The sequence below is a fragment of the Trachypithecus francoisi genome, unplaced genomic scaffold, assembly GCF_009764315.1.
Source record: "Trachypithecus francoisi isolate TF-2019V2 unplaced genomic scaffold, Tfra_2.0 Lachesis_group8, whole genome shotgun sequence".
Lineage (NCBI taxonomy): Eukaryota > Metazoa > Chordata > Mammalia > Primates > Cercopithecidae > Trachypithecus > Trachypithecus francoisi.
In genome coordinates, this window is record NW_022681473.1 from 8,669,075 (window position 1) to 8,697,063 (window position 27,989).

The window sequence follows — 27,989 nt, forward strand, 5'->3', positions numbered from 1 at the left end:
GGGGCTGGTGGTGAGGAGCCGCCTGGAGGCTCAGCGAAGCCGCACCTGTCGCCCCACCTGCAGACATCGACGAGTGCCGAGAGCTGAACCAGCGTGGTCTGCTGTGCAAGAGCGAGCGCTGCGTGAACACCAGCGGCTCCTTCCGCTGCGTCTGCAAAGCCGGCTTCGCGCGCAGCCGCCCGCACGGGGCCTGCGTTCCCCAGCGCCGCCGCTGACACCGCCCTCGGCCCAGTCCTCGGTGATCACTGAGGGGTTTCTGTGAGCTCGGCCTCACTTCTGCCCCGACTTGGGGCTCAGAACCAGGGACCTTGGGGCCCGCAGACCCTCCCTGCGCCTTGAGACCCGTGGCGCCCCTACCGGCCCCACCCGGTTGGCGGGCGATTGTAAGGTCCCCGGCGGGCGCTGTCTGCCTTACTCCCAGAGGGTGTTTCCTAGAAACTGATAAATCAGATCGTGCCTCTTGACCCTTGGCTTTCGAAGCAAATTGATGTTCACATCTGACGTGGGCGTGGGCTGCACAGCGCGGCGCCAGACCCCAGCCACCTCCCAGGGGCTAGACTGGGCCCGGCACAGGGGGTGTGAAATAGAATTTATTGTGGCTCTGATTATGTACACGTGAGATGGCCTGGCCGGGCCGGCCGGGTTCACATGGTTTGTACAATAAATACATGTGTGGGGCGGGCTCTCCGCGGCCGGGAAGCGCCACCGCCAGGTTCAGTCCAGCTTCCGGGCTCCCAGCTTCATGGGGCCCTTGGCCGCCTTCCTCTCGGCGCGTTTGGCTTCTATCTCCCGCCGCCGCTCCTCGCGCTTCTTCCGGGCCAGCTCAGCCTTGGCCTGTCCTGGGGTTAGGAAGGGGAGCCCCGGTCTCAGCTCTCCAGCCAGTGCCTGCCTGGGGCCCGTAGGGGCGGGCTGGTCGGGGAGCCCTAGTCTTCAGCCCGCCCAGGGGAAGCACTTACGACTCTCTGTCTCCAGGCCCTCCCAGTTGTCCTCACCCCACGAGTCCCTCCTCGGCTGTAAAGAAAAGTGTGGGCTGCAATGGGGCCCACTTCGGGCTGAGGCCCACCATCTCTACCCTCTCGCCAGACCCATGCTGGGTACCTGAGTGCTGGGACGTGCAGACAGGGTAGCGAAGGGGTCACCCTTGTCGCTGGACTCTGGGCCACCCCAGTTATACTCGCTGGCCAGCCGCGTACCCTCGAGAGGTGGCTCCTGGGAGCTTGGCTCCTGCCAGCCCTGTTCCCAGGAGCCCTCAGCTTCCCAGCTGCTCCAGTCGGACTCTGGGGATTTGGAGGATTTGTGGTCGGAGTTGCTGACCTGTAGAATAGCGGGAAGGGGAAGTAGCCCTGGGCCCAGGGAGGAAAGGGCCCCATACACACACACCCGCCTGACCCAGCTCACCTGACCAGCACGGCTCACTTGGCCCCCAGTGCTCCAGTCGTCCTGCTGGGCCAGCACGGACTCGGCCTCCTGCTGCAGTGTGGAAAGGGACCACTGACTCCCACCCCATGCTACAGGGCAAGTGAGCCGGCCCCAGCACCCTCCCAGCCACGGGCCCCACCACTATCTTTTGCCTTCCTCCTCATTTGCTCCTCAGGCTCTGTTTCCCATATATTAAATGGACGCTGACCCTGGCCTGCCTTCAACCCTCTTTGAGGCTGGGGAATGAGATCTAGATGCCTCTTCCAACAGCCTTGGGGGCCAGAAAATGCTGCTCTCAGTCAGATGGGGAAATTGGGCCCCCAGCTCTGCCCCATTCTCAGGGCAGCCCCAGTCCTCCCTCAGCCCATCCTGAACCCATCCCCCAAGCAGAACTGGTCTGGTTCTAGACCTAGGAGTGGCCTCTCCTTGCTGACTCCCAGGGCTGGGTGGGCACTGGAGGAGGGGGAAGAGGGATGGCGTGGGTGAGAGTAAGGAAGTCCAGGGAATGCCCCAGGCACCATCTGCCCAGCCTGCTCCCTGGGGCCACGGCTTGAGTGGGTCCTGCTGCTGGCTCTGGTCTACGATGGCCACTCCACGAAGCCTATGCGCCAGGGGTGCTATGCAGATGAGGACAGGCCAACTCCGGCCAGGCCCCACAGAAGCTCCCTGAATGGCAGCCTCTGAATCTGAGCTGGGGTCCCCTGGGGAGGCTCCCTCAGCCCCACACACCTCCAGGCTGCCCCAGTCTTCGTCGTCCCATCTATCAGCAGCGCTGCTGTCCTCTGCTGTGTCCTTGTCCTCTTCCTGCGTCTCCCAGTGGCCTGAGGTTGTAGGGGTGGCAGGAACAGGGGTGGGAGCCGGGGCAGGAACTCCTGGGGAGCAGAGGCTCACTGAGCTTTCAGGGGAGTCTTGGGACAGGGCAGAGGCTGCTAGGGGAAGGGGGCTACTGGGGAGAAGGGGTGCCAAGGAAGGCCACAGGGTGACTAGAGCCTACCCTGGCCCCTATATTCCCCTCACCATCCCCGGGGGAGTCAGACAGGAACAGTTCCTGGGTGCCTGCAGCTCCCAGCCCTCTCAGCCACTCATGCAGCCAGGCCAGGATGCTCACCTTCAGGTGTGGGTCTTTGGGGAATGTTGGTCTCTGTGGGGGCAGTGGTGGGGTGCACACGGATCAGCTTGGAGGTGAGCGAGGAGACCCCGGTCACGGCCCAGCCTGCCCAGCTGGCTGCGGCTCCTCCCATGCCAGGGCTGGAGGCTGCATGGACATCCTTCTCTGGGCAGTGGCATGAGAGAGAGGTGGGTATGGGCACGTCAGGCACCCATGGGTGACAGGACAGCAGGAATTGACAGTGCCCTGTAGCCGCCCCTCCCTTCCCCAGGCCTGAGTTCTCCCATCTGTGAAGGGGAGCTGAGTCAAGTCTGCTCACAAGGGCCTTTCAGAAACTCCAGTGTGGGTGGGACACAAACAGGTCACAGTCAAGGACACGGCAGGGAAAGAAGGAACACGAGTGTACGCCACTCACCCACTTCCGCCAGCTGGGTCGGGTCCTCCGACACAGACTCCAGTTTGGACAGGAAGCTCCGAATGGCCTTGAAGGCCTGTGGGGTAACAAGGGGCAGAGCTGCGGCTTCTGGGGTCCCCAAAAACCTACCAGGCCAGCTAGGGCCTGACATCCCCTACAGCCCCAGCCCAAGGCCAGGCCCAGCTGTGCCTCACCTGGTCCCGCACAGATTTCTCAGGATCTACAGTGAGACCGCAGAGCACAGGCAGGATCTTGTGGGCACAGTCGTTCATTGAGTAGAGATTGTGGGTGGCAGCAAAGCCCAGGACACCCGCAACCCGGGACGGTGCAAACGGGTCCTTAGTGGCTCGGCTGAAGGCGGAGGTAAGGACCCTGTGTCTGGTCTATGATGGGGCAGGAAAGAGGGCTCCTGAGTAGAGGGTCAGTGTTGGGGCCCAGAACCACCAGCCCTTACTTCCCAGAACGGGGCCACACGTAGGCCCTCAGAATCTGAAAAATGTAAACGAATCACTTAAATGGGGAGAGTTTACCTAAAACTCTGGACCTGGGCTTCTCTTCCTAAATCACTGGGCTCCACACTGCCTCAGGGTATGGGACCACAACAGCAGCTGTCCCCAGGGCTCGGACACAGGCTCCCTTCCTCCCTGCCTGGCTGACTCTTCATTCCTGTTAACTGTCTGGGCACAGCAAGCATCTGAACTTACAAAGCCTGGCTGAGAGGATGCACACAGGCAGTGAGGCCAAGCAGGCCTGGATTCAGATCCCAGATCCACCCCTCCTGGCTGTGTGACCTCGGCCAATTCACTCCACCTCTGGGAACCCAGATATGGGACCAACAGCGTTCAGGGCCTGGGTGTCTGGGAGAATGAAGGCCCACACACACAGGACTCCTGGCCCTGGAGGAGGCCGTGGTCCTGAGATAGGGACCAGGCTCCAGCAGTTGTGCAGGACACTCACGCTGGCACTGAGGTAGGAGCCGATTTTGCCCAGGCAGACCGTGGTGTTGCAGCGGATGGGACCCTGTTCATCCTTGGCCTGTAGCCGTGCAAAGTGCTTCATCAGCTCCACATTGAGGTTGGCCTCGTTCAGCTTCGGGGCCAGAAGTAGCATGGACTGTGGGGCAGAAATGAGCATGGGAACTGTGGGCTGTGGCGGGCAAAGGGCCTTGTGCAGGAACAGCCTCCTGGCAGCCCTCATCCCAGAGCACACCCATCAAAGCCTGCAAGGCCACCTCCCAGCCTGGGCCTGGCCCTGGCCCTGGCCAGCATGTTGAGGAAAGGGACCCCATTTCTGTCCCCCTTTATGGCAAAACCTCCAAAGTCTGTCTGCACTCCTGTCTCCTATTTCCTCTGCTCTGCTCTCCTGATGGCACTCCACCTAGACTCATACAAACAGCCCCGCTCTCTGCCAAACTGGCTCAGGGTGGGGTCACTGACGCTCTCCATGGTACTAATTTCCTTTTTTTTTTTTTTTTGAGACGGATTCTCGCTCTGTCGCCCGGGCTAGAGTGCAGTGGCCAGATCTCAGCTCACTGCAAGCTCCGCCTCCCGGGTTTATGCCATTCTCCTGCCTCAGCCTGCGGAGTAGCTGGGACTACAGGCGCCCGCCACCTCGCCTGGCTAGTTTTTTTTTGTATTTTTTAGTAGAGACGGGGTTTCACCGTGTTAGCCAGGATGGTCTCGATCTCCTGGCCTTGTGATCCGCCCGCCTCGACCTCCCAAAGCGCTGGGATTACAGGCTTGAGCCACCGCGCCCGGCCATGGTACTAATTTCAATGGCCAGTTCTCCATCCTCACCAAACTTGACCCTCAGCAGTTCTGACGCCCCTGAGTTTTCCCTCCCTGAAACTCTGGTCTCTGGTCTTCCAGGACACCAGCCCCTCCTGGTTCTCCTGACCTGGCTGGCTGCTCCTTTGGCTGAGATTCTAACGTTTACATGCTCAGAGCCAATCTTGAGGTCTCTTTTATATTTAACGCTCTTGCCCTAGGTGATCTCAGCCATTTCATGGCTTTAAATGCCTTGTGAACTGACAACCCCAGGCACAAACCCCTCGCCCAGACTTCCCTAAATTGCACACATGTATAACTAGTGGCCAACTTGACATCTCCATCCAGCTGCCTAACAGAAACAGCCAAGATGGGGCCCAACCTGCTTGCATCATCTTCTCAGTAAATAGCAACTCCTAACCTTCCAGTTGTCCAGGCCACAAGCCTCAGAGCCACCCTCATCTCCATATCTTTTTTGTTTTTGAGATGGAGTCTCACTCTGTCACCCAGGCTGGAATGCAGTGGCGTGATCTATTCACTGCAACCTCCGCCTCCTGGGTTCCAGCAATTCTCCTGCCTCAGCCCTCTGAGTGGCTGGGATTACAGGCGCCCACCACCAATGCCCAGCTAATTTTTTGTATTTTTATTTATTTATTTTTTTTGAGACAGAGTCTTGCTCTGTGGCCCAGGCTAGAGTGCGGTGGCACGATCTCGGCTCACTGCAAGCTTCATCTCCCGGGTTCACACCATTCTCCTGCCTCAGCCTCCTGAGTAGCTGGGACTACAGGCGTGCATCAACAAATGCGGCTAACTTTTGTATTTTTTTAGAGATGGGGTTTGGCCACGATGACCAGGCTGGTCTCAAACTCCTGGGCTCAAGCGATCCTCCCACCCCGGCCTCCCAAAGTGCTGGGATCACAGGCATGAGCCACTGCGCCCAGCCCCTGACCATTGTTTTTAAAACTACAAACTTTTCTCCCCACGCTTTCCAACAATACATATTTTCTTTTCTTTTTTTTGAAACGGAGTTTCACTCTTGTTGCCTAGGCTGGAGTGCAATGGCATGATCTCGGCTCACTACAACCTCTGCCTCCCAGGTTCAATTAAGTCTCCTGCCTCAGCTTCCCGAGTAGCTGGGATCACAGGCATGTGCCACCATGCCCAGTTGGTTTTGTATTTTTTAGTAGAGACAGGGTTTCACCATGTTGGTCAGGCTGGTCTTGAACTCCTGACCTCCGGTGATCCACTCGCCTCAGCCTCCCAAAGTGCAGGGATTACAGGTATAAGCCACCGCGCCCGGCCAACAATACACGTTTTCTAATTCTGCTATATTGTCTGGTAAGCCCACTCTCTGTGCCCTGGAAAGGAAGCTCCATGAGTGCAGGGGGCTGGGCACCTCATGCACGCTGCCTCTCAGCATGGGGCTTGGGCCAGGAACAGGCAGGTGCTCATTGTCTGCTGAATGGAGGACCCACCCCGCCGCCAGCTGCTGAGCTGCACCCACAGCATGAACCCACACAGCAAGGACAGTGCCTGCTTGGACCCATGGGCCAAAGCCAAGGCCTCTGTGTCTAGGGTGAGCCCCTCCAAGCCTTGGGAAACCAGGGGTAGCCACTCTGGGCCTGGTCACACCCACCTTGACCGTCTGCTCCCGGATGGCAGGGTTGGTGTCCAGAAAGCCATGTACGACGTGGGGGAAGATCTGGGTGTTGACCGTTGGCTCATCAAGGTACTGGATGAACTGCTCCATCTGTGGCCCAAGTTGGGATGTGTCAACATGGTCAGCCCCTCCCACTCTATCCCCATAGCCATGGAACCACTCCTGGCTTAGCTTTTCTACCCAGCAGGCACTGGCCAGCCAGGTCAACCACCTGAGCCCCTACCCAGGTGTTTGGCTTCAGGCCCAGGTGGAGTGAGGAGAGGCCAGGAGGGCGCTAGGAAAGCCTGGCTTATAGTCCGGCTCATCTGGTCACCCTCTCAGAGCCTCTTCTATTTTTTTTTTTTTCTAAGATGGAGTCTCGCTCTGTCGCCAAGGCTGGAGTGCAGTGGCACGATCTCGGCTCACTGCAACCTCTGCCTCCCAGGTTCAGGCGATTCTACTGCCTCAGCCTCCCGAGCAGCTGGGATTACAGGCACCCACCACCATCCCTGGCTAATTTTTGTATTTTTAGTAGAGACAGGGTTTCACCATGTTGGCTAGGCTGGTCTTGAACTCCTGACCTCAGGTGATCTGCCCACCTTGGCCTCCCAAAGTGCTGGGATTACAGGCATGAGCCACCACGCCCAGCCTGAGCTTCTTCTATAAACGAGGGTCTCACCCCTGCCCTGTTCCTCCCCACCTGCCCACAGTGCCATGAGGAGGACTGGTGGGTTTGGTGGTTGCAGAGGGAATGGCACTGGGAACCACTGGTACTTCCTAGACCCCATCCATCCTGTCTGATGCTCCCAGCTGCCCTGGGGTTGGCAGGAGAGAGACTGTATCCCCACTCTAGAGGGCTAGAGTGATTGAGCCAGGAGAGGAGGGGGCATTAGAGTGCTGCAGCCTGGGCAGTTGGCCATTCCCAAAGCTGCCAAGGAGCCCTGTATGTGGTCAACTTCCTGAGAGCCTGGCCTCAGGGGTTCCCTCACTTCTGCATATGTTCAGGGGTGGGATTTCTGGGGTCCCTGTGCAGCCAGGGCAGGTGACTCCCCAGCAGCCAGGGTAGGGTCTGGGTGGGGTGGACCACCGCGGACTCTGGTAGAGGCTTCACCTGCTGCAGGAGGCGGATGCGCATGGCCCGGTCAGTGGACGAGAACATCTTGATCACCACAGGGATGATCTTCTGCTGATACTCCTCTGCGCTCAGGAACTTGCCCACCTGAAAGGGCAGAAAGAAGGATTCAGCCACTCACAGGAATGGGCTGACTTTGCTGGGCTCATCTACATTCCTGGGGCTGATATCCCAGGATGGGAATGAAGGGATGGCAGAGTGGAGGCAGGCATTTCCTCAGTAGCTCCTCTGCCCATATTCCATCTCGGCCCTGCCCTTAACCTTTCTGGGCCAAGGCCTCTTTCAGGAGGCTGACGAAAGCTCTGGGCCACTCCCAACAAGGAGGTACCTTTATGCCATATGCAGACATTCTGCCTGCAGTTTCTGGGGGTTCTCAGCTATACAGGACTGCTTGTTGTCTTCTCCCCTCCTGGCAACACTTTCAGGTGAAAGGGTTCTCCCCAAGGTGAGGAGGGCAGGGACTGGCCGGTGCCCATAAAAAGGTGGGCTGGGGTCTGAGGAAGGGGTGGAAGATCCAGCCCCCAGAAGTCAGGTGAGCTGAGTGCTAAGCAGTCAGGAGGGAGATGGCAAAGTGGGGTGGTGAGTAGGTCATCCCCTGGGTGCTGGGAACCAGGGTGCACAGGTCAGACCCAGGGAAATGGAGGAAGGGCTGAGGGTTGTGAAACCAGAAGTTTGTGGGAAAAGGATTTTAGGGGCAGAGTCTCTCCTCCCCAGGGGACAGCTGGTCAGGTACCTGTTTATAGACGCTGGCAGGAAGCTCCTGCACCTATGGGCTTGGGTCTGCCCTAACCAGGCTGCCCTACCCCCGGGCCTTCTCTTTGGCAGTTCCTGTGCACCTAGCCAGCCTTCTCGGTCCCACAGCTCCACTCACCTTGAAGAGGGGTGTGAGGACAACGGCCCCAGCATTGCCGAACTCGAAGGCAGTCAGCAGCTGGGGCAGCACCTTGTGCCGACAGAAATCCTCAGGGAACGCATCCAGGCTCTTGCTCAGCTCCTGGAAGAACTTTTGCTTCTCGGCTGGCTCTTTGATCTGGGGGAGTGAGGATGGGACCCGGGGAAGAGATCAGCCTGGCTGTAGCCCAAACCCAGGCATGGGTGAGGACAAGGAGAACTGATGCTTATGGGCTCTGGAGCCTGGCTGCCTGGGTTCAAAGCCCAACTGTACCACTTACCTGCCGTGTAAAATGGGATAACAGCTCTACTATCTACGGGATTGTTCTGAGGATTCAACTAGAAAATGCACATAGGCCGGGCGCGGTGGCTCAAGCCTGTAATTCCAGCACTTTGGGAGGCCGAGACGGGCGGATCACGAGGTCAGGAGATCGAGACCATCCTGGCTAACACGGTGAAACCCCGTCTCTACTAAAAATACAAAAACTAGCCGGGCGAGGTGGTGGGCGCCTGTAGTCCCAGCTACTCGGGAGGCTGAGGCAGGAGAATGGCGTAAACCCGGGAGGCGGAGCTTGCAGTGAGCTGAGATCCGGCCACTGCACTCCAGTCCGGGCGACAGAGCGAGACTCCGCCTCACAAAAAAAAAAAAAAAAAAAAAATGCACATAAAAGCTGCAGCATAGGCCTGGCATACAGCAGACGCTCAGTCCGTTAGGGACTGTTGCTGTCATTGCGGCCACCTGACCTGTTGCTGGGAGAGCAGCCACTAGGGGCAGCAGGCCCTTTATCAATGTTGCCTCTACTGCTCCCTACCTAGGATGTGAGCACAGAGGAGAAAACTGAAGATCAAAGAGGTGAAGGGGTTTACTTGGTTCCCCTGCCCTGGCTGGGTTGGGCATGAAGTTCCTGGTAGGCCATGGGAAGGCAGGGATTAGGTACACTTTACCCCCAGACCTCATCCTCCCACTGAGCCAAAATGGACCAGGCTGTCAGCTCAATGGTCTACCTTTAGTCCTTCTAACCCCCCTTTGAGGCCATGATACCCCCAACTGATATTTCCTGAGTACAGATTATGTGCTAAAACCTTTACACAGATTACCTCAGTCTTCTTCACAACTTTACGAGGTAGGTGCTAATGTAATCCACATTTTACCAACAAGGAAGCTGAGGCACAGAGAGGGCAAGGAGCTTGTCCAAAGTCACACAGCTAAGAAGCAGTCAGAGAAGGGTCTGACTCAGTGGTTTGTGCTGTATACTTCAAAAGATGCTGTCACTCCCCCCATTCACAAAGGGGGAGATAGAGGGTCAAGGTCAGCAGCCAAGAGTGGCCAGTATTGTGTTCCAAAGTCCCGGTGCTGTACCGCCATCCCCACAGTCACGGCTTAGCCTGGGAGAGGCGACCTCTGGCTTGGGACAAGGAGGACCTAGATGGCCCTCAAGTAGCTCAGACCAGCGTGGGAGGCAGGCTTGGTGCTCTGATCACATGACTCAGCGGGGCCAAGGCCCAGAGAGGCTAAATCACATCCAAGGTCATACATCGAGAGTCACAGCTGGGTTCTCTCCACCACGCCACCCAGCAATGGGAAGAAGGGCCCCTGGGCACTCCCCTTTCATGTTCTCTGGGAGGCTCCCGAAACCCCATTTCCTATGAGGCACATTTCAAGGAGAAGGGCAGCTTGGCAGAGCCAGCCGTATGAGGAGAACTCCACATAACAAAGTTCCTGCTGCCTCGACACTACCCAGGAGGCAACAGGGCCTCAGCGTTTCCAGCAGCTTCTCCTTCCAGGTTCCCACCCTCCAAAGGCCCTCCCCGCCCCGCAGCATCTGAGTCAAGATTCCATGGCATCTGCTGGGTCAGGGTCTGTGGAGTGCCTGCCACTCTCCTGCCTTGCTCCTGATTCTGATTCTCATCTCCCGCCGTTTTCCTCACACACGGCTGGGTCCATGCATTGCATAGAGCAGAGCCTCCCTCCCTCCTCCCTACAGCAACCCTTCGGGCCAGTGCACCTGGATGCTCCTCATTATATACATAGGGAAACCAAGGTTCAGAGGCAAAGCAGAGGGCTCCCTCCCCAGCATCTCTCCGTATGCTGTCGCCTCTGCCTGGAACTCCTCCTCTAGGTACCATCCCTCTGGCTCCCACCATCATGTCCTTCAGGCCCCAGCTCAAATGTCACTTCAGAGAGCCCATCCCTGAACACCCACTCCAGTACTTTCCTTCCTGCACTGGTTTTTTCTTTTTTTTTTTTGCAATGGCACAATCTCAGCTCACCGCAACCTCCTGCCTCACAGGTTCAAGTGATTCTCCCGCCTCAGCCTCCCGAGTAGCTGGGATTACAGGTATGCGCCACCACACCCGGCTAATTTTTTGTATTTTTAGTAGAGATGCGGTTTCTCCATGTTGGTCAGGCTGGTCTCGAACCCCTGACCTCAAATAATCTGCCTGCCCCGACCTCCCAAAGTGCTGGGATTACAGGTGTGAGCCACCACACTGGTTGGTTTTCTTATTTATGACGGTTTTTTTTTTTTTTTTGAGACAGAGATTCGCTCTTGTTGCCCAGGCTAGAATACAATGGCGTGATCTTGGCTCACTGCAACCTCCACCTCCCAGGTTCAAGCGATTTTCCTGCCCCAGCCTTCCTGAGTAGCTGGGATTACAGGCATGTGCCACCATGCCCAGCTAATTTTTGTACTTTTAGTAGAGATGGGGTTTTTCCATGTTGGTCAGCTGGTATCAAACTCGTGACCTCAGGTAATCCATCCGCCTCAACCTCCCAAAGTGCTGAGATTACAGGCGTGAGCCACCGCGCCCAGCTCTTATTTATGGTTTTTATGTTTTCTGTCTCTCCCCCAGCAAGAGTTCCCAAGGGTGGGGATCTGGTCTGCTTACTTTTTGCTAGATCCTTGAGGGCAGGGATCTAGGGCTGCCTCACCTTCCTCCACACTGAGCTGGAGCTGCCCACCCCCCTGCAGCCAGCACAGGGTGTTACACCCCTGGGGACCAGAGCCAGAATGTGCATGTGGAGTGACTGGAGTAACCAGAGCTGGCCCTAAGTGCCTGCTGGGCGCAGAACAGTACACCATGCACTTTCAATTCTGACTCCTCACTGGGCCCCTCTGAAGTTGGTACAGGTTGAGTCTCCCTTGTCCAAAATATTTGGGACCAGAAGTGTTTCAGATTTCGGATGTTTTTGGATTTTGGAATATGTGCATTATACCAATGCAATATATATATACACATACACATTTTTTTTTTTTTTTTTTTTTTTTTTGAGACGGAGTCTCGCTCTGTCGCCGGCTGGAGCGCAGTGGCCGGATCTCAGCTCACTGCAAGCTCCGCCTCCCGGTTTACGCCATTCTCCTGCCTCAGCCTCCCGAGTAGCTGGGACTACAGGCGCCCGCCACCTCGCCCGGCTAGTTTTTGTATTTTTAGTAGAGACGGGGTTTCACCGTGTTAGCCAGGATGGTCTCGATCTCCTGACCTCGTGATCCGCCCGTCTCGGCCTCCCAAAGTGCTGGGATTACAGGCTTGAGCCACCGCGCCCGGCCACATACACATTTTTTTTTTGAGATGGAGTCTCACACTGTCGCCCGGGTTGGAGTGCAGTGGTGCGATCTCGGCTCAGTGCAACCTTCGTCTCCTGGGTTCAAGTGATTCTCCTACCTCAGCCTCCTGAGTAGCTGGGATTACAGGCGCCCGCCCAGCTGATTTTTTGTATTTTTAGTAGACATGGGGTTTCTCCATGTTGGTCAGGCTGGTCTTGAATTCCCGACCTCAGGTGATCCACCCGCCTCAGCCTCCCAAAGAGCAGGGATTACAGGCATGAACCACTGCGCCCAGCCCAAATTCAACATTTGTAATCCAAAAAATGCAAAATGCTCCAATGGGCATTTCCTTGGATTGTAATGTTGGTGGTCAAAAAGTTTCCAGTTTTGGAGTACTTAGATCACACATTTTCGGATTAGGGATGCTCAACCTGTACTATTATTGGGACTGAACTTCAGCCAAGAAAAGTCACAGAGTGAGTATGAGCTGGAGCCTGGGTTTGAACCCGGATTGGCCTAACTCCACAGTCCATGCTTGTCTCCTGAGGGTCAATTGTGAGATACCCTGAAAAACAGGGTGGAGGCAGAATGGAAAAGGTAGGGTCAAAGCCCAGGGTGAGTTGGGGGCTCACCTGAATCTCCTCCAGGAAGAGGTTGGTCTCTACAAAGCGGTTGCTCATGAAGCCACCAGGTGCCCGGCAGTTCTGCAGGAAGCGGGCCGGGTTGGGACGCACCTTGGGGTTCGCTCCCACCAGCTCACAGTAATGGGGTACTAGTGATTTGGGGATCTGTAGGGGAGGGGTCAGTGTCAGGGCAGGGGTAGCCAGCTGGCAGAGGGGCCGAGGCAGGGCAAACAGCCAGGGGCAAGAAACTTACCTTCCCAGGGTTGCGTAGGGCTGCTGCCCGAGGTAGGGGCCCATTGAAGACTTCCCAGATGAGGCAGCCCAAGCGCCACATGTCTGCTGACCTGTGGCAGTGACCCAGAGCTCTTAGGGCCCCACCAACCACCTGCACAGGCCTCCAGCCTGCCTTGGGCACGATGCAACCATGGCATGCCAGGGCCTGGCAATGTCCCTCAGCTGAGCCATCAGTGCCAAGAGGCAGGTTTCATTAGCCTCACTTAACAGATTAAAAAAACCGAGGCTCAGAAAAGTAAGCACATCTGCCCAGGTCACAGAGTTTTCAAGTTCAGAATCACCCAACCCCGAAGGCTGCGTCCATCCTGCCCTACCACCCTGAGGACCCTGGGGGCAGAGGAGTGTCCCTCACTCCTGGGACACTGATTCCCTCCCCAGCCAAGCAGCAGGGATCAGGGGAGTACCAAGGAGTCTAAGAGTCCTGAGGCTGCAGGGGCCTCCAGGACAGGGCAGCTTGGGGCACACTGCCCCTAGTCACCCACCACTTTTCTCTGACCACTCTGCCACTGCTGTCAGCCAACTCCGGGGGGTCATACTGCTCAAGCTCAGGGATCCCCTTGCGGGGAGGTCCCCCACCGTCGCCCTGGGCTGAATACATGTAGTCCAGGCCCCCAAGCTTCCACTCGCCAGCTCGGTCCACGAACACGGCGGCCATGCAGACATTGTTGTGGATGAGGCTGCAGTCGTTGACCAGGAAGCTGAGGGCTTTCTGGGGGCAGAAGGAGCCATCACGCCCCAGTACCTGCAACCCCCCATCCCTGCTGTCATCACCACTGCCCCCCACCTCACCACTATCTGGTGTAGCCCCCAGGAGATCTCCAGCTCCTTCAGGCCACCAGCCTCCACTCTCGCCTTGAGGTATATTCCCAACGGAGTCACAGCCTCTGTCACGACGTGGAGACATTTTTCTGTCTGGGGAAGGGGACACAGGATTATCAAGGGCGGAGAGGCAGAGAGGAAGGAGAGATAAGCGACTTGAAGTGGGGAGAGATGGGGAAGAGGAAACCAAATCTGGGGGTGCTGGGGCACACCGGGTGGAAACAGGGCAGGAAGGGAGACAGGAGTGGGTAACCAGGAGATAGTGAGAGGCAGAGACGGGCAGGCAAGGCAGCGGGTACCTCCAGTCCATCGATGTAAGCCAGGATGTTGGGATGCCGTAGAGTTTTGAGGCGCTTGAAGGCAGCTTTGGCCACCTGGGTCTGCTCTTCCGCGCCAGGCTTCACATCATAGACGAAGATGGACACGGGGCAACCTGTGGCCTGGGGGAGGGCAGCGGGGCCAGAGATAGTCCCAGAGCTGTTGTGTTGCCGGAAGACAAGGGCCGGCAGCCAGGTCTCTCCCCAGGTCAGCCTTAGGGACACTTCGCCGGGCCCTCGTAACCCCGACCCTGTCCGCCTGTCGGTCCCTCGGTCCCTCCGCCCGCCACGTAGGCACTGCCCGCCCCCTCCCCGGCCCGCTACCCCGAAGCTCCACCGCCACGTCAGGCCGGGCGCGACGCGGCGGGGCCGGCGGCGTGGACTAGGCAAGGCCCAGGTCGGCCGCGGCCTACGGAGCTCGGTCGCACTCACCTTCTTGCGCCCGCGGTGCAGGGCCCAGGGCCCGGGCGGGCCGCCCTCTAGGGGCTCCGGGATGAGCTCGAACGGAAAGTCCCGGATCGGGTCCCGAGCAAAGAACCACATCGTACCCACCGCCGCCGCGGGCTCGGGCGCCTTAGCTCCGGGTCCTCCGGCCGCCCGAGCCGGGGCTGGGCGGAGAAGGGGCGAGGCCTGCGTCTGACGGGGGCGGGGCGCGGGGCCAGGGCGGGGCCTACGTCGGGGCGGAGCAGAACCTGAATTGGGGCGGGGTAGGGCAGAACCTGAGTTGGGGCGGGAAGGGGCGGGGCCAAGTGAGGGGCGGGAGAGAGGAGGTGACTGGACCTAGGGAAGGGTGGGGAGAGGCCGGGGCCAGTCCAGGGGGGCGGGCGATACTAAGATCAGTAGTCCGCCGCAGGATAACTCTCTTAAAACCCTCCAAGCCTGTGAACCCTTATATCTAAAGGGGCGGGATAATAGAGCCTGCCTTCTAGCGTATTGTAAGGATGAGAGCTTTAGAAGGGACAGACGGATGGGGAAAACGAGGCAAAAAGGGGGAGAGGTAGGGAGACTGACATGCATGAGAGGGCGCAGTGAGGAGTGAGTCAGAGACCCAGAGAGGGAGACTGGCCCCACGCCAGACACTCTTTCCCACCAGCAAGTGGGTGCCTCCAAGCTGCGGGGAGGAGTCGGTACTGATGAAGTGACCAGGAGAGAAGCACTAGGAGACGCCCCAGAGAAAGAGCGTGGGAGAGAGGCAGAGAGTGAATCCAAGGTTCCAAGGAGGTCCAGAACCCCGGGGCAGGGGCGGGCACCCAGGAAATGGAGGAAGGAGAGACTGAGGAGGGAAGAAGAAGTGACCCCAGGGAAGGAGGGGTGGAGAAGGAGCAACTGGGCAAGTCCGGAAGAGGTCAAAGGCCTGGGAGGGGCCCCTGCTCTCCTGGGCTCAGCTGCCCGGCTCTCAGGCCAACAGATTGCGTCTCTCGGTGCCTGTGCAGACAGCCATGGAGTGGTGTTAGCTCAATCAGCTCATCACACTGGTGGGGATCCAGTCCCTGAGCTGTGTAGGAGGGGCTGGACAGGCGGTGGTTCCTCTGCATGTAGGGTCTCAGGACCCAGGTGTGGGCGGCAAGCCACCCAGGTGCCAAAGCAAGAGATCGAGGGCACGAGCTGTTCCAGTATAATAAAATACACAAAATAATAGTTATACTTGATATAGATAATAGGTATGATTATATATGAATATCATTAATCATTAGTCTATAGCAATTACTCTTTACTCCAATATTATAATAATCCTTGCTCTACAATCATAACCTAGGAAAAACCAGGCCATACAGAGATAGGAGCTGAGGGGACATAGTGAGAAGTGACCAGAAGACAGGAGTGCGAGCCTTCTGTTATGCCCGGGCAGGGCCACCAGAGGGCTCCTTGGTCTAGTGGTAACGCCAGCGTCTGGCGTTACCAAGCGGACCGCGTTACCCGGTGAACTGTGGTCTAGCAGTAGCGTCAGTGTCAAGGAAAAGCACCCGCTACTTAGCGGACCAGGAAAGGGAGACTCTCTTTCCCTGGAGGAGTTCAGAGAACACTCTACTCCTCCACCTCTTGTGGAGGGCCTGACCTCAGTCAGGCCCGCCCACAGTTATCCGGAGGCCTAACCATCTCCATGTGATGCTGTGCTTCAGTGGTCACGCTCCTAGTCTGCCTTCATGTTCCATCCTGTACACCTGGCTCTGCCTTTTAGATAACAGTAGCAAATGAGTGAAAGTACTAAAAGTCTCTGATATGCAGAAATAATGGCATAAGCTGTCTCTCTCTCTCTTCTCTCTCTCTCTCTGCCTCAGCTGCCAAACAGGGAAGGGCCTGCTGTCCAGTGGACACGTGACTCATGTGACCTTACCTATCATTGAGACGGCTCTCACTCCTTACCCTGCCCCTTTGTCTTGTATCCAATAAATATCAGCGCAGCCAGGCATTCGGGGCCACTACCGGTCTCCACGTCTTGGTGGTAGTGGTCCCCCGGGTCCAGCTGTCTTTTCTTTCATCTCTTTGTCTTGTGTCTTTATTTCTACAATCTCGCATCTCCACACACGGGGAGAACACCCACTAAGCCCCGTAAGGCTGGACTCTACATCTGGCGCTCCAACGTGGGTTTCTCCCTCGCTGTGTGAAGTTGCGCTTTGAGCCGGGGACTCAGCAGAGGACTTTCGACCACAGATTCCTGAGGACTGCAGTCAGTGAGCTTGGTGGTAAGCTTGGGCACTCAAGAGTATCCCGGGGACACCATGGGACAAGCCAGTAGTAAGTACTCGGCTTATTTAAACTTTTTAAAAATCCTCCTGTCTTATCTCAATACAGGGCTGTCCCTGTTCAGCCCTGCTGTGGAGCTCTCAACCTTCCGTCTCTTCGGCCCCGATCCCTCTGGGGTCTAGTTTTTCACTTTTCACGCCTGCTTCTCTTTCGGAAACTCAGGCTCCCTTGAAGCCTGGTTCTCTTTAGACAAATCAGGCTCCCTTGAAGCCTGGGTCTCTCTCAGAAAATCAGCCTCCCTTGAAGCCTGGGTCTCTCTCCATAAATCAGGCTCTCTTGAAGCCTGGGTCTCTTTCGACAAATCGGACTCCCTTGAAGAAGCCTCAGGCCCCCTTGAAGCCTGGTCTGCAGTTACTGTGGCAGCCTGGACTTCAGGCCCATGAAAGATCTGCTCAGCAGGTCATCTTGTCTCATCCTGGTTTACAGGTTCTCAACTCTTTCTCCATTCAAAATTCCAACCTTTTTTCTGCCTCTGATCCGATGGCTACTACGATTGCCACCACTACCCTTGCCGCTCACAAGCAACAAGTTACATACGTTCCTCAAAATGACACTCCTCTTATGAGGGCTATAGCACAAGCAAGAGAATATGGGGATCCTGAAGCCTGGCAATTTCCTGTAATTTTATAACCTCCAATACCCGCCATCCCTGCGACACAAAATCAGCCACAGCCCGCTGATCTTGCTCAGCAGACCGCTGATCTCGCGGCACCTTCACGCTCCGTGTTAATATCTTGTTTTTCTGCAGTACAACAAGCAGTTGCAACAGCCGGTTTGGTTATAGCTCCAGAAAAAAATCCAGACTTCTTCTCCTTATCACTATTTAGGAATGCAGCTAGAAGACAGGTTATTAAGCCCCCAGAAATGATTGTTCCCCTCACCCGATTACAAGTCCAACAGGTTTTTGCAACCTACATTCCTTGGCAAGTACATTTGACAGGTTTCCCAGGTATAATAGATAATCATTATCCCAATGTAAAACTATTACAGTTCCTTAAATTCACTTCTTGGATCTTACCTAACATTACTAGAAACACTCCATTAGCTGAAGCTGTCACTGTTTTTATTGATGCTTCCTGTAATGGCCAAGTAGCATATACAGGACCTGTGTTCTCAACACAGGAGCTATTTTAGCACAACAGCTGAGCTGATTGCTGTCATGGCTGTTCTTGAAGATTTCCCTGAACCAGTTAACATTGTTTCTGATTCTGTGTATATGGTCAGTGTTGCTCACAACATTGAAACTGCCTTAATCAAATTTCCGCCTGATGATAACCTACTTTTTCTTTTCCAAGGGTCTCAGTCTGTACTCAGAGCAAAGTCTTCTCCTTTCTACATTACTCGCATTCAGGCTCACACACCCCTCCCCGATCCCTCTTGGCAGCAAATGCCTGAGCGGATACGTTAGTTGCTCCCGTTTTTACAGATGCAGAAAATTTTAATGTTTTAACTCATATCAATGCTGCGGGACTCAGGAAAAAGTTCCCCCTTACATAGAAACAAGCTAAAACCATTGTACGTCACTGTCCTACTTGTCAAGTGTTAATTTGACAGCCGCTTCCATCGGGAGTTAATCCTCAAGGCCTTTCCCCCAACGCACACTGACAAATAGACGTAACCCACTTTCCAGCTTTTGGGAGACTTTCTTTTGTACATGTAACAGTGGACACCTTTTCCCACTTCATCTGGGCTACGGGCCAAACAGGAGAAAGTACTGCTCATGTTAAACGACACATGCTTTCCTGTTTCTCAGTTATGGACTGCCCCGCTAAGCTTAAAACTGATAATGGTCCCAGCTATATACTATCATTGCCTTTGAAAAGTTCACTCAAACATGGGGCATTAATCACACTACTGGAATTCCCTGTCATTCTCAAGGACAAGCACTGGTGGAACAAGCTAATAAATCTCTCAAAGACTGTTTCGCAAACAAGATAACAAAAAGAAAGGGGATGCTTAGCTCTGTTCAGATTAAATTTTTTAAATCTGGCGAAAAACCAACTTTTCACAGCAGCAGAACAACACTTTACTGGTAATAAATTTGACCCACAAAAAGGCAAGAGAATATGGCAGAAGGACATAACAACTAATAAATGGGAATTAGGCACTGTAATAACATGGGGTGGGGGTTTTGCTTGTGTCTCCCTAGGAAAGGACCAACAAGCTGTTTGGCTTCCCACCAGTCAGTTGAAATTGTACCATGACTCCAGCCTTGAAGAACCGTCAGAAACAAAAGGCGAACAACTGCCAGAAATTGAAGCGCGAGGCTCGTCGCCTGACTAGTAAAATTTGTAATCTTAACTTCGCATCACAACCTCACCCCACAATTCCTGATACAAAAAATTCCACCCTACCGACATGGGGTCAGATAAAAGTAATTTCCAGGCCGGGTGCTCAAGCCTGTAATCCCAGCACTTTGGGAGGCCGAGACGGGCGGATCACGAGGTCAGGAGATCGAGACCATCCTGGCTAACATGGTGAAACCCCGTCTCTACTAAAAAATACAAAAAACTAGCCCGGCGAGGTGGTGGGCGCCTGTAGTCCCAGCTATTCGGGAGGCTGAGGCAGGAGAATGGCGTAAACCCGGGAGGCGGAGCTTGCAGTGAGCCGAGATCCGGCCACTGCACTCCAGCCTGGGCGACAGAGCAAGACTCCATCTCAAAAAAAAAAAAAAAAAAAGTAATTTCCAAAGAGGTTGAGAGACACCTACAGGACAAAGTGATTCTAAAAACTACAGATAATATTATCTTGGCTGCCTTTATGGTAGTTCCTGCAGTAGTAAGTATACCTGGGGCTATAGCAACTCAAAATTATACCTACTGGGCATATGTCCCATTTCCCCCTCTTATTCAATCTGTTTCATGGATGGATTCCTCAGTGGAGGTTTATACTATTGACAGTGCATTCATGCCGGTCCCTAATGATGACAGATTTCCAGCTCAACCAGATGAAGAAGGAATGCCTTTTAATGTGTCCATTGGATATAGATTTCCACCATTGTGCATAGGAATTGCACCTGGCTGTTTGGCATGCTCTAATCAAAATTGGATGTGGACTGCAGGCCTCTAGTAATGATTCTTATCAGGTGCATAATGTTTTGAGCAGTAATTCTTTTCAGGTCCTGACCGTTAAAATAAATTCATTTGAGGAACAGAGAATTCTTGTCTCAATAAAACACAATGAAACACAAGGTTTGCCACACTGTTTAAAAGACACTATAAAGGGAGCTTTAATAATTCAAAATATTCTATGGAGTGATTGCAATGCTCCAAAAGCAGCAGTGCTACAGAGTCCCACCACAGATATTGCCATTGACTGGGCCCCAAAAGAGTATTATTGACGAGATTGCTCTGGCCAAAATACCCAATGTTCAGAGTTTAACTATTGATTATGAAGAAGAAGGCTGGCACTCCTATAAAAAGAAGGAATGGGTGTCTCCTTACCCGTTCAAATGGTTGGACAAGGGCATCATTCCTCCTAGACCAAAAATGATTCATCCTATAGTTACCCCAGAACATCCTGAATTGTGGAGGTTGGCTGCAGCCATGTCCAGAATTAGATTATGGAATGTAGCTTATCAAAAATTCTTGCAAGGCCGGGCGCGATGGCTCAAGCCTGTAATCCCAGCACTTTGGGAGGCCAAGACGGGTGGATCACGAGGTCAGGAGATCGAGACCATCCTGGCTAACACGGTGAAACCCTGTCTCTACTAAAAACTACAAAAAAAACTAGCCGGGCGACGTGGCGGCGCCTGTAGTCCCAGCTACCTGGGAGGCTGAGACAGGAGAATGGCGTGAACCTGGGAGGCGGAGCTTGCAGTGAGCTGAGATCCGGCCACAGCACTCCAGCCTGGGCGACAGAGCAAGACTCCGTCTCAAAAATAAATAAATAAATAAATAAATAAAATAAAAAATCATATCTAATAGTGAATTTATTTAGTGTGTTTCTCAGTGAGAAAAAGAAGTTAGCTGGGTGTGATGGCTCACGCCTGTAATCCCAGAACTTTGGGAGGCTGAGGAAGAAGGAGTACTTGAGCCCAAGAGTTTGAGACTAGCCTGGCCAACATACAGAGACCCCATCTCTACAAAAAATACAAACATTAGCCAGGCGTGGTAGCAGTTACTCAGGAGGCTGAGGTGGGAGGATTACTTGAGCCTGGGAGGTCAAGGATGCAGTGAGCTGTGATCACGGCACTGCACTCCAGCCTGAACAACAGAGCAAGACAGCAAGACCCTGAGCAACAACAACAAAAAAGAGGGCCGGGTATGGTGGCTTACATCTGTAATCGCAGCACTTTCTTTCTTTCTTTCTTTTTCTTTTTTTTTTTTTTTGAGACAGAGTCTTGCTCTGTCACCCAGGCTGGAGTGCCGTGGCCGGATCTCAGCTCACTGCAAGCTCCGCCTCCCGGGTTCACGCCATTCTCCTGCCTCAGCCTCCCGAGTAACTGGGACTACAGGCGCCCGCCACCTCGCCCGGCTAGTTTTTTTGTATTTTTAGTAGAGACGGGGTTTCACCGTGTTAGCCAGGATGGTCTCGATCTCCTGACCTCGTGATCCGCCCGTCTCGGCCTCCCAAAGTGCTGGGATTACAGGCTTGAGCCACCGTGCCCTGCCCCTTCTTTTTTTTTTTTTTTTTTTTCTGAAACGGAGTCTTGCTCTGTCGCTCAGGCTGGAGTGCAGTGGCAGGATCTTGGCTCACTGCAAGCTCCGCCTCCCAAGTTCACACCATTCTCCTGCCTCAGCCTCCTGAGTAGCTGGGACTACAGGTGCCCGCCACCATGCCCAGCTAATTTTTTTGTATTTTTAGTAGAGACGGGGTTTCACCATGTTAGCCAGGATGGTCTCGATCTCCTGACCTTGTGATCCACCTGCCTCGGCCTCCCAAAGTGCTGGGATTACAGGCGTGAGCCACTGCGCCTGGCCAATCCCAGCACTTTCAATTTGGGAGACTGAGGTCGGTGGATAGCTTGAGCCCAGGAGCCTGAGACCAGCCTGAGCAACATAGCAAGACCCTGTCTCTACAAAGAAATAGAAAAACTTAGCAGCACGTGGTGGTGCGTGCCTGTAAGCCTGGGCAACAAAGCAAGACTCTGTCTGGGAAAAAAAAAAAGAAAGGATAGAGGAGTAAGGAACCATTATATGCAAAAAGGAGTCGCGTCCAAAACATGGTGTAACTGGGTGAGAGGCGTGCGGTGATGCGGGTTAAGTGTGTAGCAACACCTGGGGGCTGCATCTAGGCCTTTTGCACCCACGTGCACACACATGTGTCTACACACAGGTCTTCTCAGGAGGGTATTGTCCTTGTCATTCAGCTGAGTAAACTAGGGCCTGGTCTCAGGTCACATGGTTAGTGTTGTCGCGGCAGGGATGAGACCAGAAACCAGCAGGCAGGACTCCAGGAGGCTCAGAGAACATTCCAGAGGTGGACAAGGCTTAGGCAGCCCGGCCAGGTGGAGGGTGGTCAGGGAGGGGGCTCCTGAACTGGGCCTTGCAGGAGGAGTGGGCTTTACGTTGGGGAGGAAGGAGGGAAAATGTTCCCAGAAGGGGGAAAGGCATAAGAGAAGGCCCAAGATGGGACAGTGAGGGAATGAGTGGGGAGCAGGTGGTTCCTTTAGGGGAAGAAAGGGACGCCAGTGAAGCAAGCGTGTCAGAGGCAGGATGCTGGCAGGCGAGGGGGCCCCAGGTGGAAATTGAACTGGAACCCTGGGTGCCAGGGAGGCAATGAAGGTGGATGGCAGGGGAAGGTCTTGATAAGCTCAGCGGGTCTGGAGGACACTCTGGTGGCAGCAGCCCCAGGGAGAGGACGTGGAGAGCAGCCTAGTGCCGGGGCCACAGCAGGCAGGGCAGGGGACCCATGGCTGAGGTGAGTGGGGCCTGCAGGACTTCCTGGCTGGAGATGCCACCAGGAGAATGAGCCATTGGGGCCATCCCCTTGGAGAGGTTCCCGCCCAGAGTTGAAATGGGGGTTTGAGACTCTCCAGGGAGGAGACGTCACACATCAGAGCTCCTGATGGGGCAGGGAAAAGGGCAGATGAAGTTCCAGAGGCCCCTTCTCTGAGAGGCCTTCCCTGGCCACACCCCTCCTAATACCCCATCCGTATCCCTGCCTTCTCTCCTCCCAGCTCTGGGACCTGTGATACAAGGACAGAAACTCGCTTTGTTTTCTCGTCATCCCTCCAGATGCTGGCTCCATGAGGGCACAGACCCCTACAGGCTGCTTCACGTGCTGTGCCCAGCATAGTATTTGCTGAACAAATGAACGAAGGAATGAAGAAGTGAATGCATAAATGGGACTGCACTGGAGGGGCAAGAGAAAGAACAGAGCCCAAAGCAGACCAGACTACACGGAGAAGCCAGAAAGGCCCTCCCAGCCCCTCCTGCACAGGGGCCCCAGGCATCTAATACACTCTGATGTCACCTTCGGGATGGTCACTCATAGCTGGCCGGTAGAGCCAAGGCCTCTCCTGAGCTATAGCCTGAGCTGTAAGTTGTCCATTCCAAGTGCCCGCCGACATCTTCGCTTAGCCTCAGGCCTCTCACACTCAACTCAGCATCCAAAACTCACCTGGTTGCCTTCCCCTGCCCGCTTCACCTCCCTACCTCTCTCTGTCTGAGGGGATGCAGCTCCATTCCCTAGAGCCCTGAAGGCAGAATCAGGAGGCCTTTCTTAAAACCACTCCCTCTGTCAGTATCTGGCTGGGTATCTGCACCTATTAAAGAGACCTGCTCCCTCCATGCGCTGGTCTCCAGACCTCTAGGCCTGCCTTGCCCCCACATTGCAGCCAGAATCATCAGTCTTACCATCTGTTCCCCAGGGGCAAGCCCCTAATTCATCTGCTGTTCCAGGGCCTAACTACCCTCCAACCTACCCCAGCTTCTCTCTCTCTCTCTCTCTCTCCTACCTCTCCCTGTCTCTCTCTCTCTCCTCTGTCTCTCTCCTTTCTGTCTCTCCCCTCTGTCTCTCTCTCCTTTCTCTCTGTCTCTCTCTCTCTCCTCTCTCTCCTCTCTCTCTGTCCCTCCTCGCTCTCTCTGTCTCTCTCCTCTCTCTGTCTCTCTCTCTCCTCTCTCTGTCTCTCTCTCTCTCCTCTCTCTCTGTCTCTCTCTCCTTTGTCTCTCTCTCTCCTCTCACTCCCTGTCTCTCTTTCCTCTGTCTCTCTCTCTACTCTCACTCCTTTGTTTCTGTCTCTCTCTCCTCTCTCTCCTCTCTCTGTCTCCCTCTCTCCTCTCTCTCTCTCTGTCTCACTCTCCTCTGTCTCTCTCTCTCCTCTCTGTCTCTCTCCTTTGTGTCTCTCCTCTCTGTCTCTCTCTCTCCTCTCTCTCTCCTTTATCTCTCTCCTCTGTCTCTCTCCTCTGTCTCTCTCCTTTCTCTCTCTCTCTCTCCTCTCTCTGTCTCACTCTCCTCTGTCTCTCTCTCTCCTCTCTCTCTGTCTCTCTTCTCTGTCTCTGTCTCTCTCTCTCTCCTCTTTCTCCTCTCTCTCTCCTCTCTTTCTCTCTCTCTCCTTTCTCTCTCCCTTCTCTCTCTGTCCTCTCTCTCTGTCTCTCTCTCTGTCTCTCTCTCTCTCCCCTTCTCCTCCTCCTCCTCTCTCAGCCTCGCTTCCAGCCACACTGGATTGCAATGCCCCACACTTCTCACTTCACTTTCAAGCTGTTCTCCCTGGAGGAAGGCTGCCCTGGTCTTCTCTATCCAGCAAATTCCTATTCATTCTTTGAATCTCACTCCAAATGTTCCCTGCTCTGTCTAGCCTTCCCTGAATTATTCAGGTAGAAAGCATTGCTTCTAGCCTGGCAAGATGGCTCACACCTGTAATCCTGGCACTTTGGAAGGCTGAAGTGGGAGAATCGCTTGAGCTCAGGAGTTCAAGACCAGCCTGGGCCGTATAGTAGGACTCTCATCTCAACAAAATATCAAAAAATTAGCCAGGCATGGTGGGGTGCACCTGTAGTCCCAGCTACTTTGGAGGCCGAGGAAGAAGGATTGCTTGAGCCCAGGAGGTTGAGGCTACAGTAAACCGTGATTCAACCACCGCACTCCAGCCTGAGCAACAGGGTGAGATCTTGTCTCAAAATAAGTAAATAAAAATAAATTAATTAATTAAATTAACTTGTTAAAAAGCATTGCTTCTGTGCTTCTCCAGTGCACTTCACAAGAAATGCTCTCAGAGGCCAGGCACGGTGGCTCATGCCTATAATCCTAGCACTTTGGGAGGCTGAGGAAGGAGGATAGCTTGAGCCCAGGAGTTTGACACCAGCCTGGGCAACATAGCAAGACCCTGTCTCTATTTTTTTTTAAATGCTCTTGGCCATCTGCAGTGGCTCACACCTGTAATCCCAGCACTTTGGGAGGCCAGAGCAGATGGATCACTTGAGGTCAGGAGTTTGTGACCAGCCTGACCAACAGGGTGAAACCCCATCTCTACTAAAAACACAAAGAATTTTCTATAAATTGAATCATGCAGTATGTATTAATGGCGAAAACTGCAATTACTTTTGTTTTGAAACAGAGTCTCACTCTGTCACCCAAGCTTGAGTGCAGTGGTGCAATCACGGCTCACTGCAACCTCTGTCTCCCGGGTTCAAGAGATTCTCATGTCTCAGCCTTCCCGGTAGCTGGGATTACAGGTGTGCCCCACCTCACTAGGTTAATTTTTGTATTTTTAGTAGGGATGGGATTTCACCATGTTGGTCAGGCTGGCCTTGAACTCCTGATCTCAGGTAATCCACCTGCCTTGGCCAGCCTGCAATTACTTTTGCACTAAACTAATACTTTTTAAAAACTGGTTTCTGTCATCTCATTATCTTTTGAAATTCTTCCATATTACTGGTGTATCAGTAGTTCATTCAAGATTTAAAACCTTGAGACACCATGAGCAAAGCTCACCACTCCCCAGCATAAAAAGTTATAGATAACTGCCGGGCGCGGTGGCTCCCGCATGTAATTCAAGCACTTTGGGAGGCCGAGGCGGGTGGATCACGAGGTCAAGAGATCGAGACCATCCTGGCCAACATGGTGAAACCCCATCTCTACTAAAAATACAAAAATTAGCTGGGTGTGGTGGCGCATGCCTGTAATCCCAGCTACTCTGGAGGCTGAGGCAGGAGAATCACTTGAACCAGGGAGTCGGAGGTTGCTGTGAGCCGAGATCGAGCCACTGCACTCCAGCCTGGTGACAGTGTGAGACTCTGTCTCAAAAAAATTAAAAACAAAAAAAATGATGGTAGATGTATTTAAGGAATATTTTGGGGATTTGATCCCTTTATGAATCTTGTGATAGATGAAAGTGTGAAGATGGCAGCTAGTGGACAGCAGAGCAACCTGGAATGGTGGTAAGATGAGGGAGAAGTATCCTCATGTTAGAAACCTTGGAACAACTATAAACAATGACTGCTCTGCAGAGAAATCCAAGTCCCCTCTCCAAAGGACTTGTTTTACTATTAAGTTAGGAGACCACTACTCCTGCTGCCCTCCTCCCCCCACCTTGCCTACTTCACAAGACAAGAGGAAAGAGAGAAAGAAACAAAAGTAAGATAAATAGCCAGACAACCTTGGCACCACCACCCGGCCCTAGGAGTTAAACAAAGTAATAATAATAACATCAACCCCTGGCCTAAACTACTTGTGTTATCTGTAAATTCCAGATACTGTATGAAAAAAGCATTGTAAAGCTTTTTGTTCTGTTAGCTGATGCATGTAGCCCCCAGTCACGTTTCCCACGCTTGCTTGATTTATCATGACCCTTTTACATGGATCCCTAAAAGTTGTAAGCCTTTATAAAGGCCAAGTATTTCTTCTTCAGGGAGCTCGGCTCTTAAGACGCGAGTCTGCCAGCGCTCCCGGCCGAATAAAAAACCTCTTCCTTCTTTAATCTGGTGTCTGAGGAGTTTTGTCTGCGGCTCTTCCTGCTACACTGTGATGTAAAAATTGGGCCAAGTACTTTTTTTTGAGACGGAGTTTCCCTTTGTCGCCCAGGCTGTAGTGCAGTGGCATGACCTCTGCTCACTGCAAGCTCCACCTCCCGGGTTCACTCCATTCTCCTGCCTCAGCCTCCCGAGTAGCTGGGACTATAGGCGCCCGCCACTACACCCAGCTAATTTTTTGTGTTTTTAGTAGAGCCAGGGTTTCACCGTGTTAGCCAGGATGGTCTCGATCTCCTGACCTCGTGATCCGCCCACCTCGGCCTCCCAAAGTGCTGGGATTACAGGCATGAGCCACCGTGCCCAGCCTGGGCCATGTACATTTTTTTTTTTTTTTTTTTTTTTTTTTTTTTTTTTTTTTGAGACGGAGTCTTGCTCTGCCACCCAGGCTGGAGTGCAGTGGCCGGATCTCAGCTCACTGCAAGCTCCGCCTCCCGGGTTTACGCCATCTCCTGTCTCAGCCTCCGGAGTAGCTGGGACTACAGGCGCCCGCCACCTCGCCCGGCTAGTTTTTTTTTGTATTTTTAGTAGAGACGGGGTTTCACCGTGTTAGCCAGGATGGTCTCGATCTCCTGACCTCGTGATCCGCCCGTCTCGGCCTCCCAAAGTGCTGGGATTACAGGCTTGAGCCACCGCGCCCGGCGCCATGTACATTTTTATATTAAGCTTTCTGTTAAGTAAACATTTGTAATAGTAAAAATTAAAAAAAAAGAGAGAGAGATTTAAAACTTCTACTCCTCAAAGACTTTGTTACAAAAAAATGAAAAAGCAAGATACATATTGGGATAAAACTTTTGCAAAACATATATTTAAACATAAAACAGGCCACTAGCGACAGCTCACACCTGTAATCCCAACACTTTGGGAGACCAAGGCAGGCGGATCACTTGAGGTCAGGAGTTTGAGACCAGCCTGGCCAACATGACGAAACCCTGTCTCTACCAAAAATACAAAAATTAGCCGGGCGTGGTGGCACATGCCTGCAATCCCAGCTACTCGGGAGGCTGAGGCAGGAGAGTTGCTTGAACCCAGGAAGTGGAGGTTGCAGTCAGCTGAGATTGCGCCACTGCACTCCAGTCTGGGCGACAGAGCAACACTCTGTCTCAAAAAATAAATAATAAATAATAAACATACAACAGAAAGAAAAAAAGAAAAAAAAATCTGACAATGGACTTTTATCTAGAATATGTAAAAGCCCTTACAACTCAACAAAAGATAAAAATGCCAACAACAATGGCAAGAAATAAAACACAAAATGGCTGGGCACGGTGGCTCACGCCTATAATCCCAGCACTTTGGGAGGCCGAGGTGGGTGGATCATTTGAGGTCAGGAGTTCGAGACCAACCTGACCAATGTGGTGAAAC

General features: G+C 53.8%; 2 protein-coding genes across 5 annotated transcripts in view; one reads left to right on the forward strand and one right to left on the reverse strand.

Annotated features, from left to right (window-relative positions):
- LTBP3 (latent transforming growth factor beta binding protein 3) overlaps nt 1–722 on the forward strand; it is a 21,284-nt gene extending 20,562 nt beyond the window's left edge. For 2 of the 3 annotated variants that reach the window (XM_033207253.1, XM_033207251.1), the window contains one exon: nt 64–722. In XM_033207253.1, coding sequence (XP_033063144.1) covers nt 64–215 — 152 coding nt within the window. In that variant the 3' untranslated portion in view covers nt 216–722. The remainder of the gene's footprint in view (nt 1–63) is intronic. The other variant, XM_033207252.1, reaches the window with a different exon arrangement.
- Nucleotides 573–14,600, reverse strand: SCYL1 (SCY1 like pseudokinase 1). Of its 2 annotated transcripts, none has more exons than XM_033207255.1 (18): nt 14,401–14,600; nt 13,951–14,091; nt 13,622–13,744; nt 13,315–13,541; nt 12,792–12,882; nt 12,548–12,703; nt 8,351–8,509; nt 7,459–7,566; nt 6,345–6,458; nt 3,900–4,055; nt 3,137–3,325; nt 2,943–3,018; nt 2,528–2,692; nt 2,149–2,291; nt 1,399–1,467; nt 1,099–1,314; nt 957–1,011; nt 573–839 (listed from the first exon to the last, which is right to left on the reverse strand). In XM_033207255.1, the coding sequence occupies exons 1-18, from the start codon at nt 14,509–14,511 to the stop codon at nt 715–717; spliced, it is 2,424 nt and encodes an 807-aa protein (XP_033063146.1). In that variant the 5' UTR covers nt 14,512–14,600; the 3' UTR covers nt 573–714. The 2 variants fall into 2 exon arrangements, with proteins under 2 accessions (XP_033063146.1, XP_033063145.1); XM_033207254.1 differs by having other exon boundaries at nt 1,399–1,470.
- Nucleotides 14,601–27,989: the final 13,389 nt, after the last annotated feature.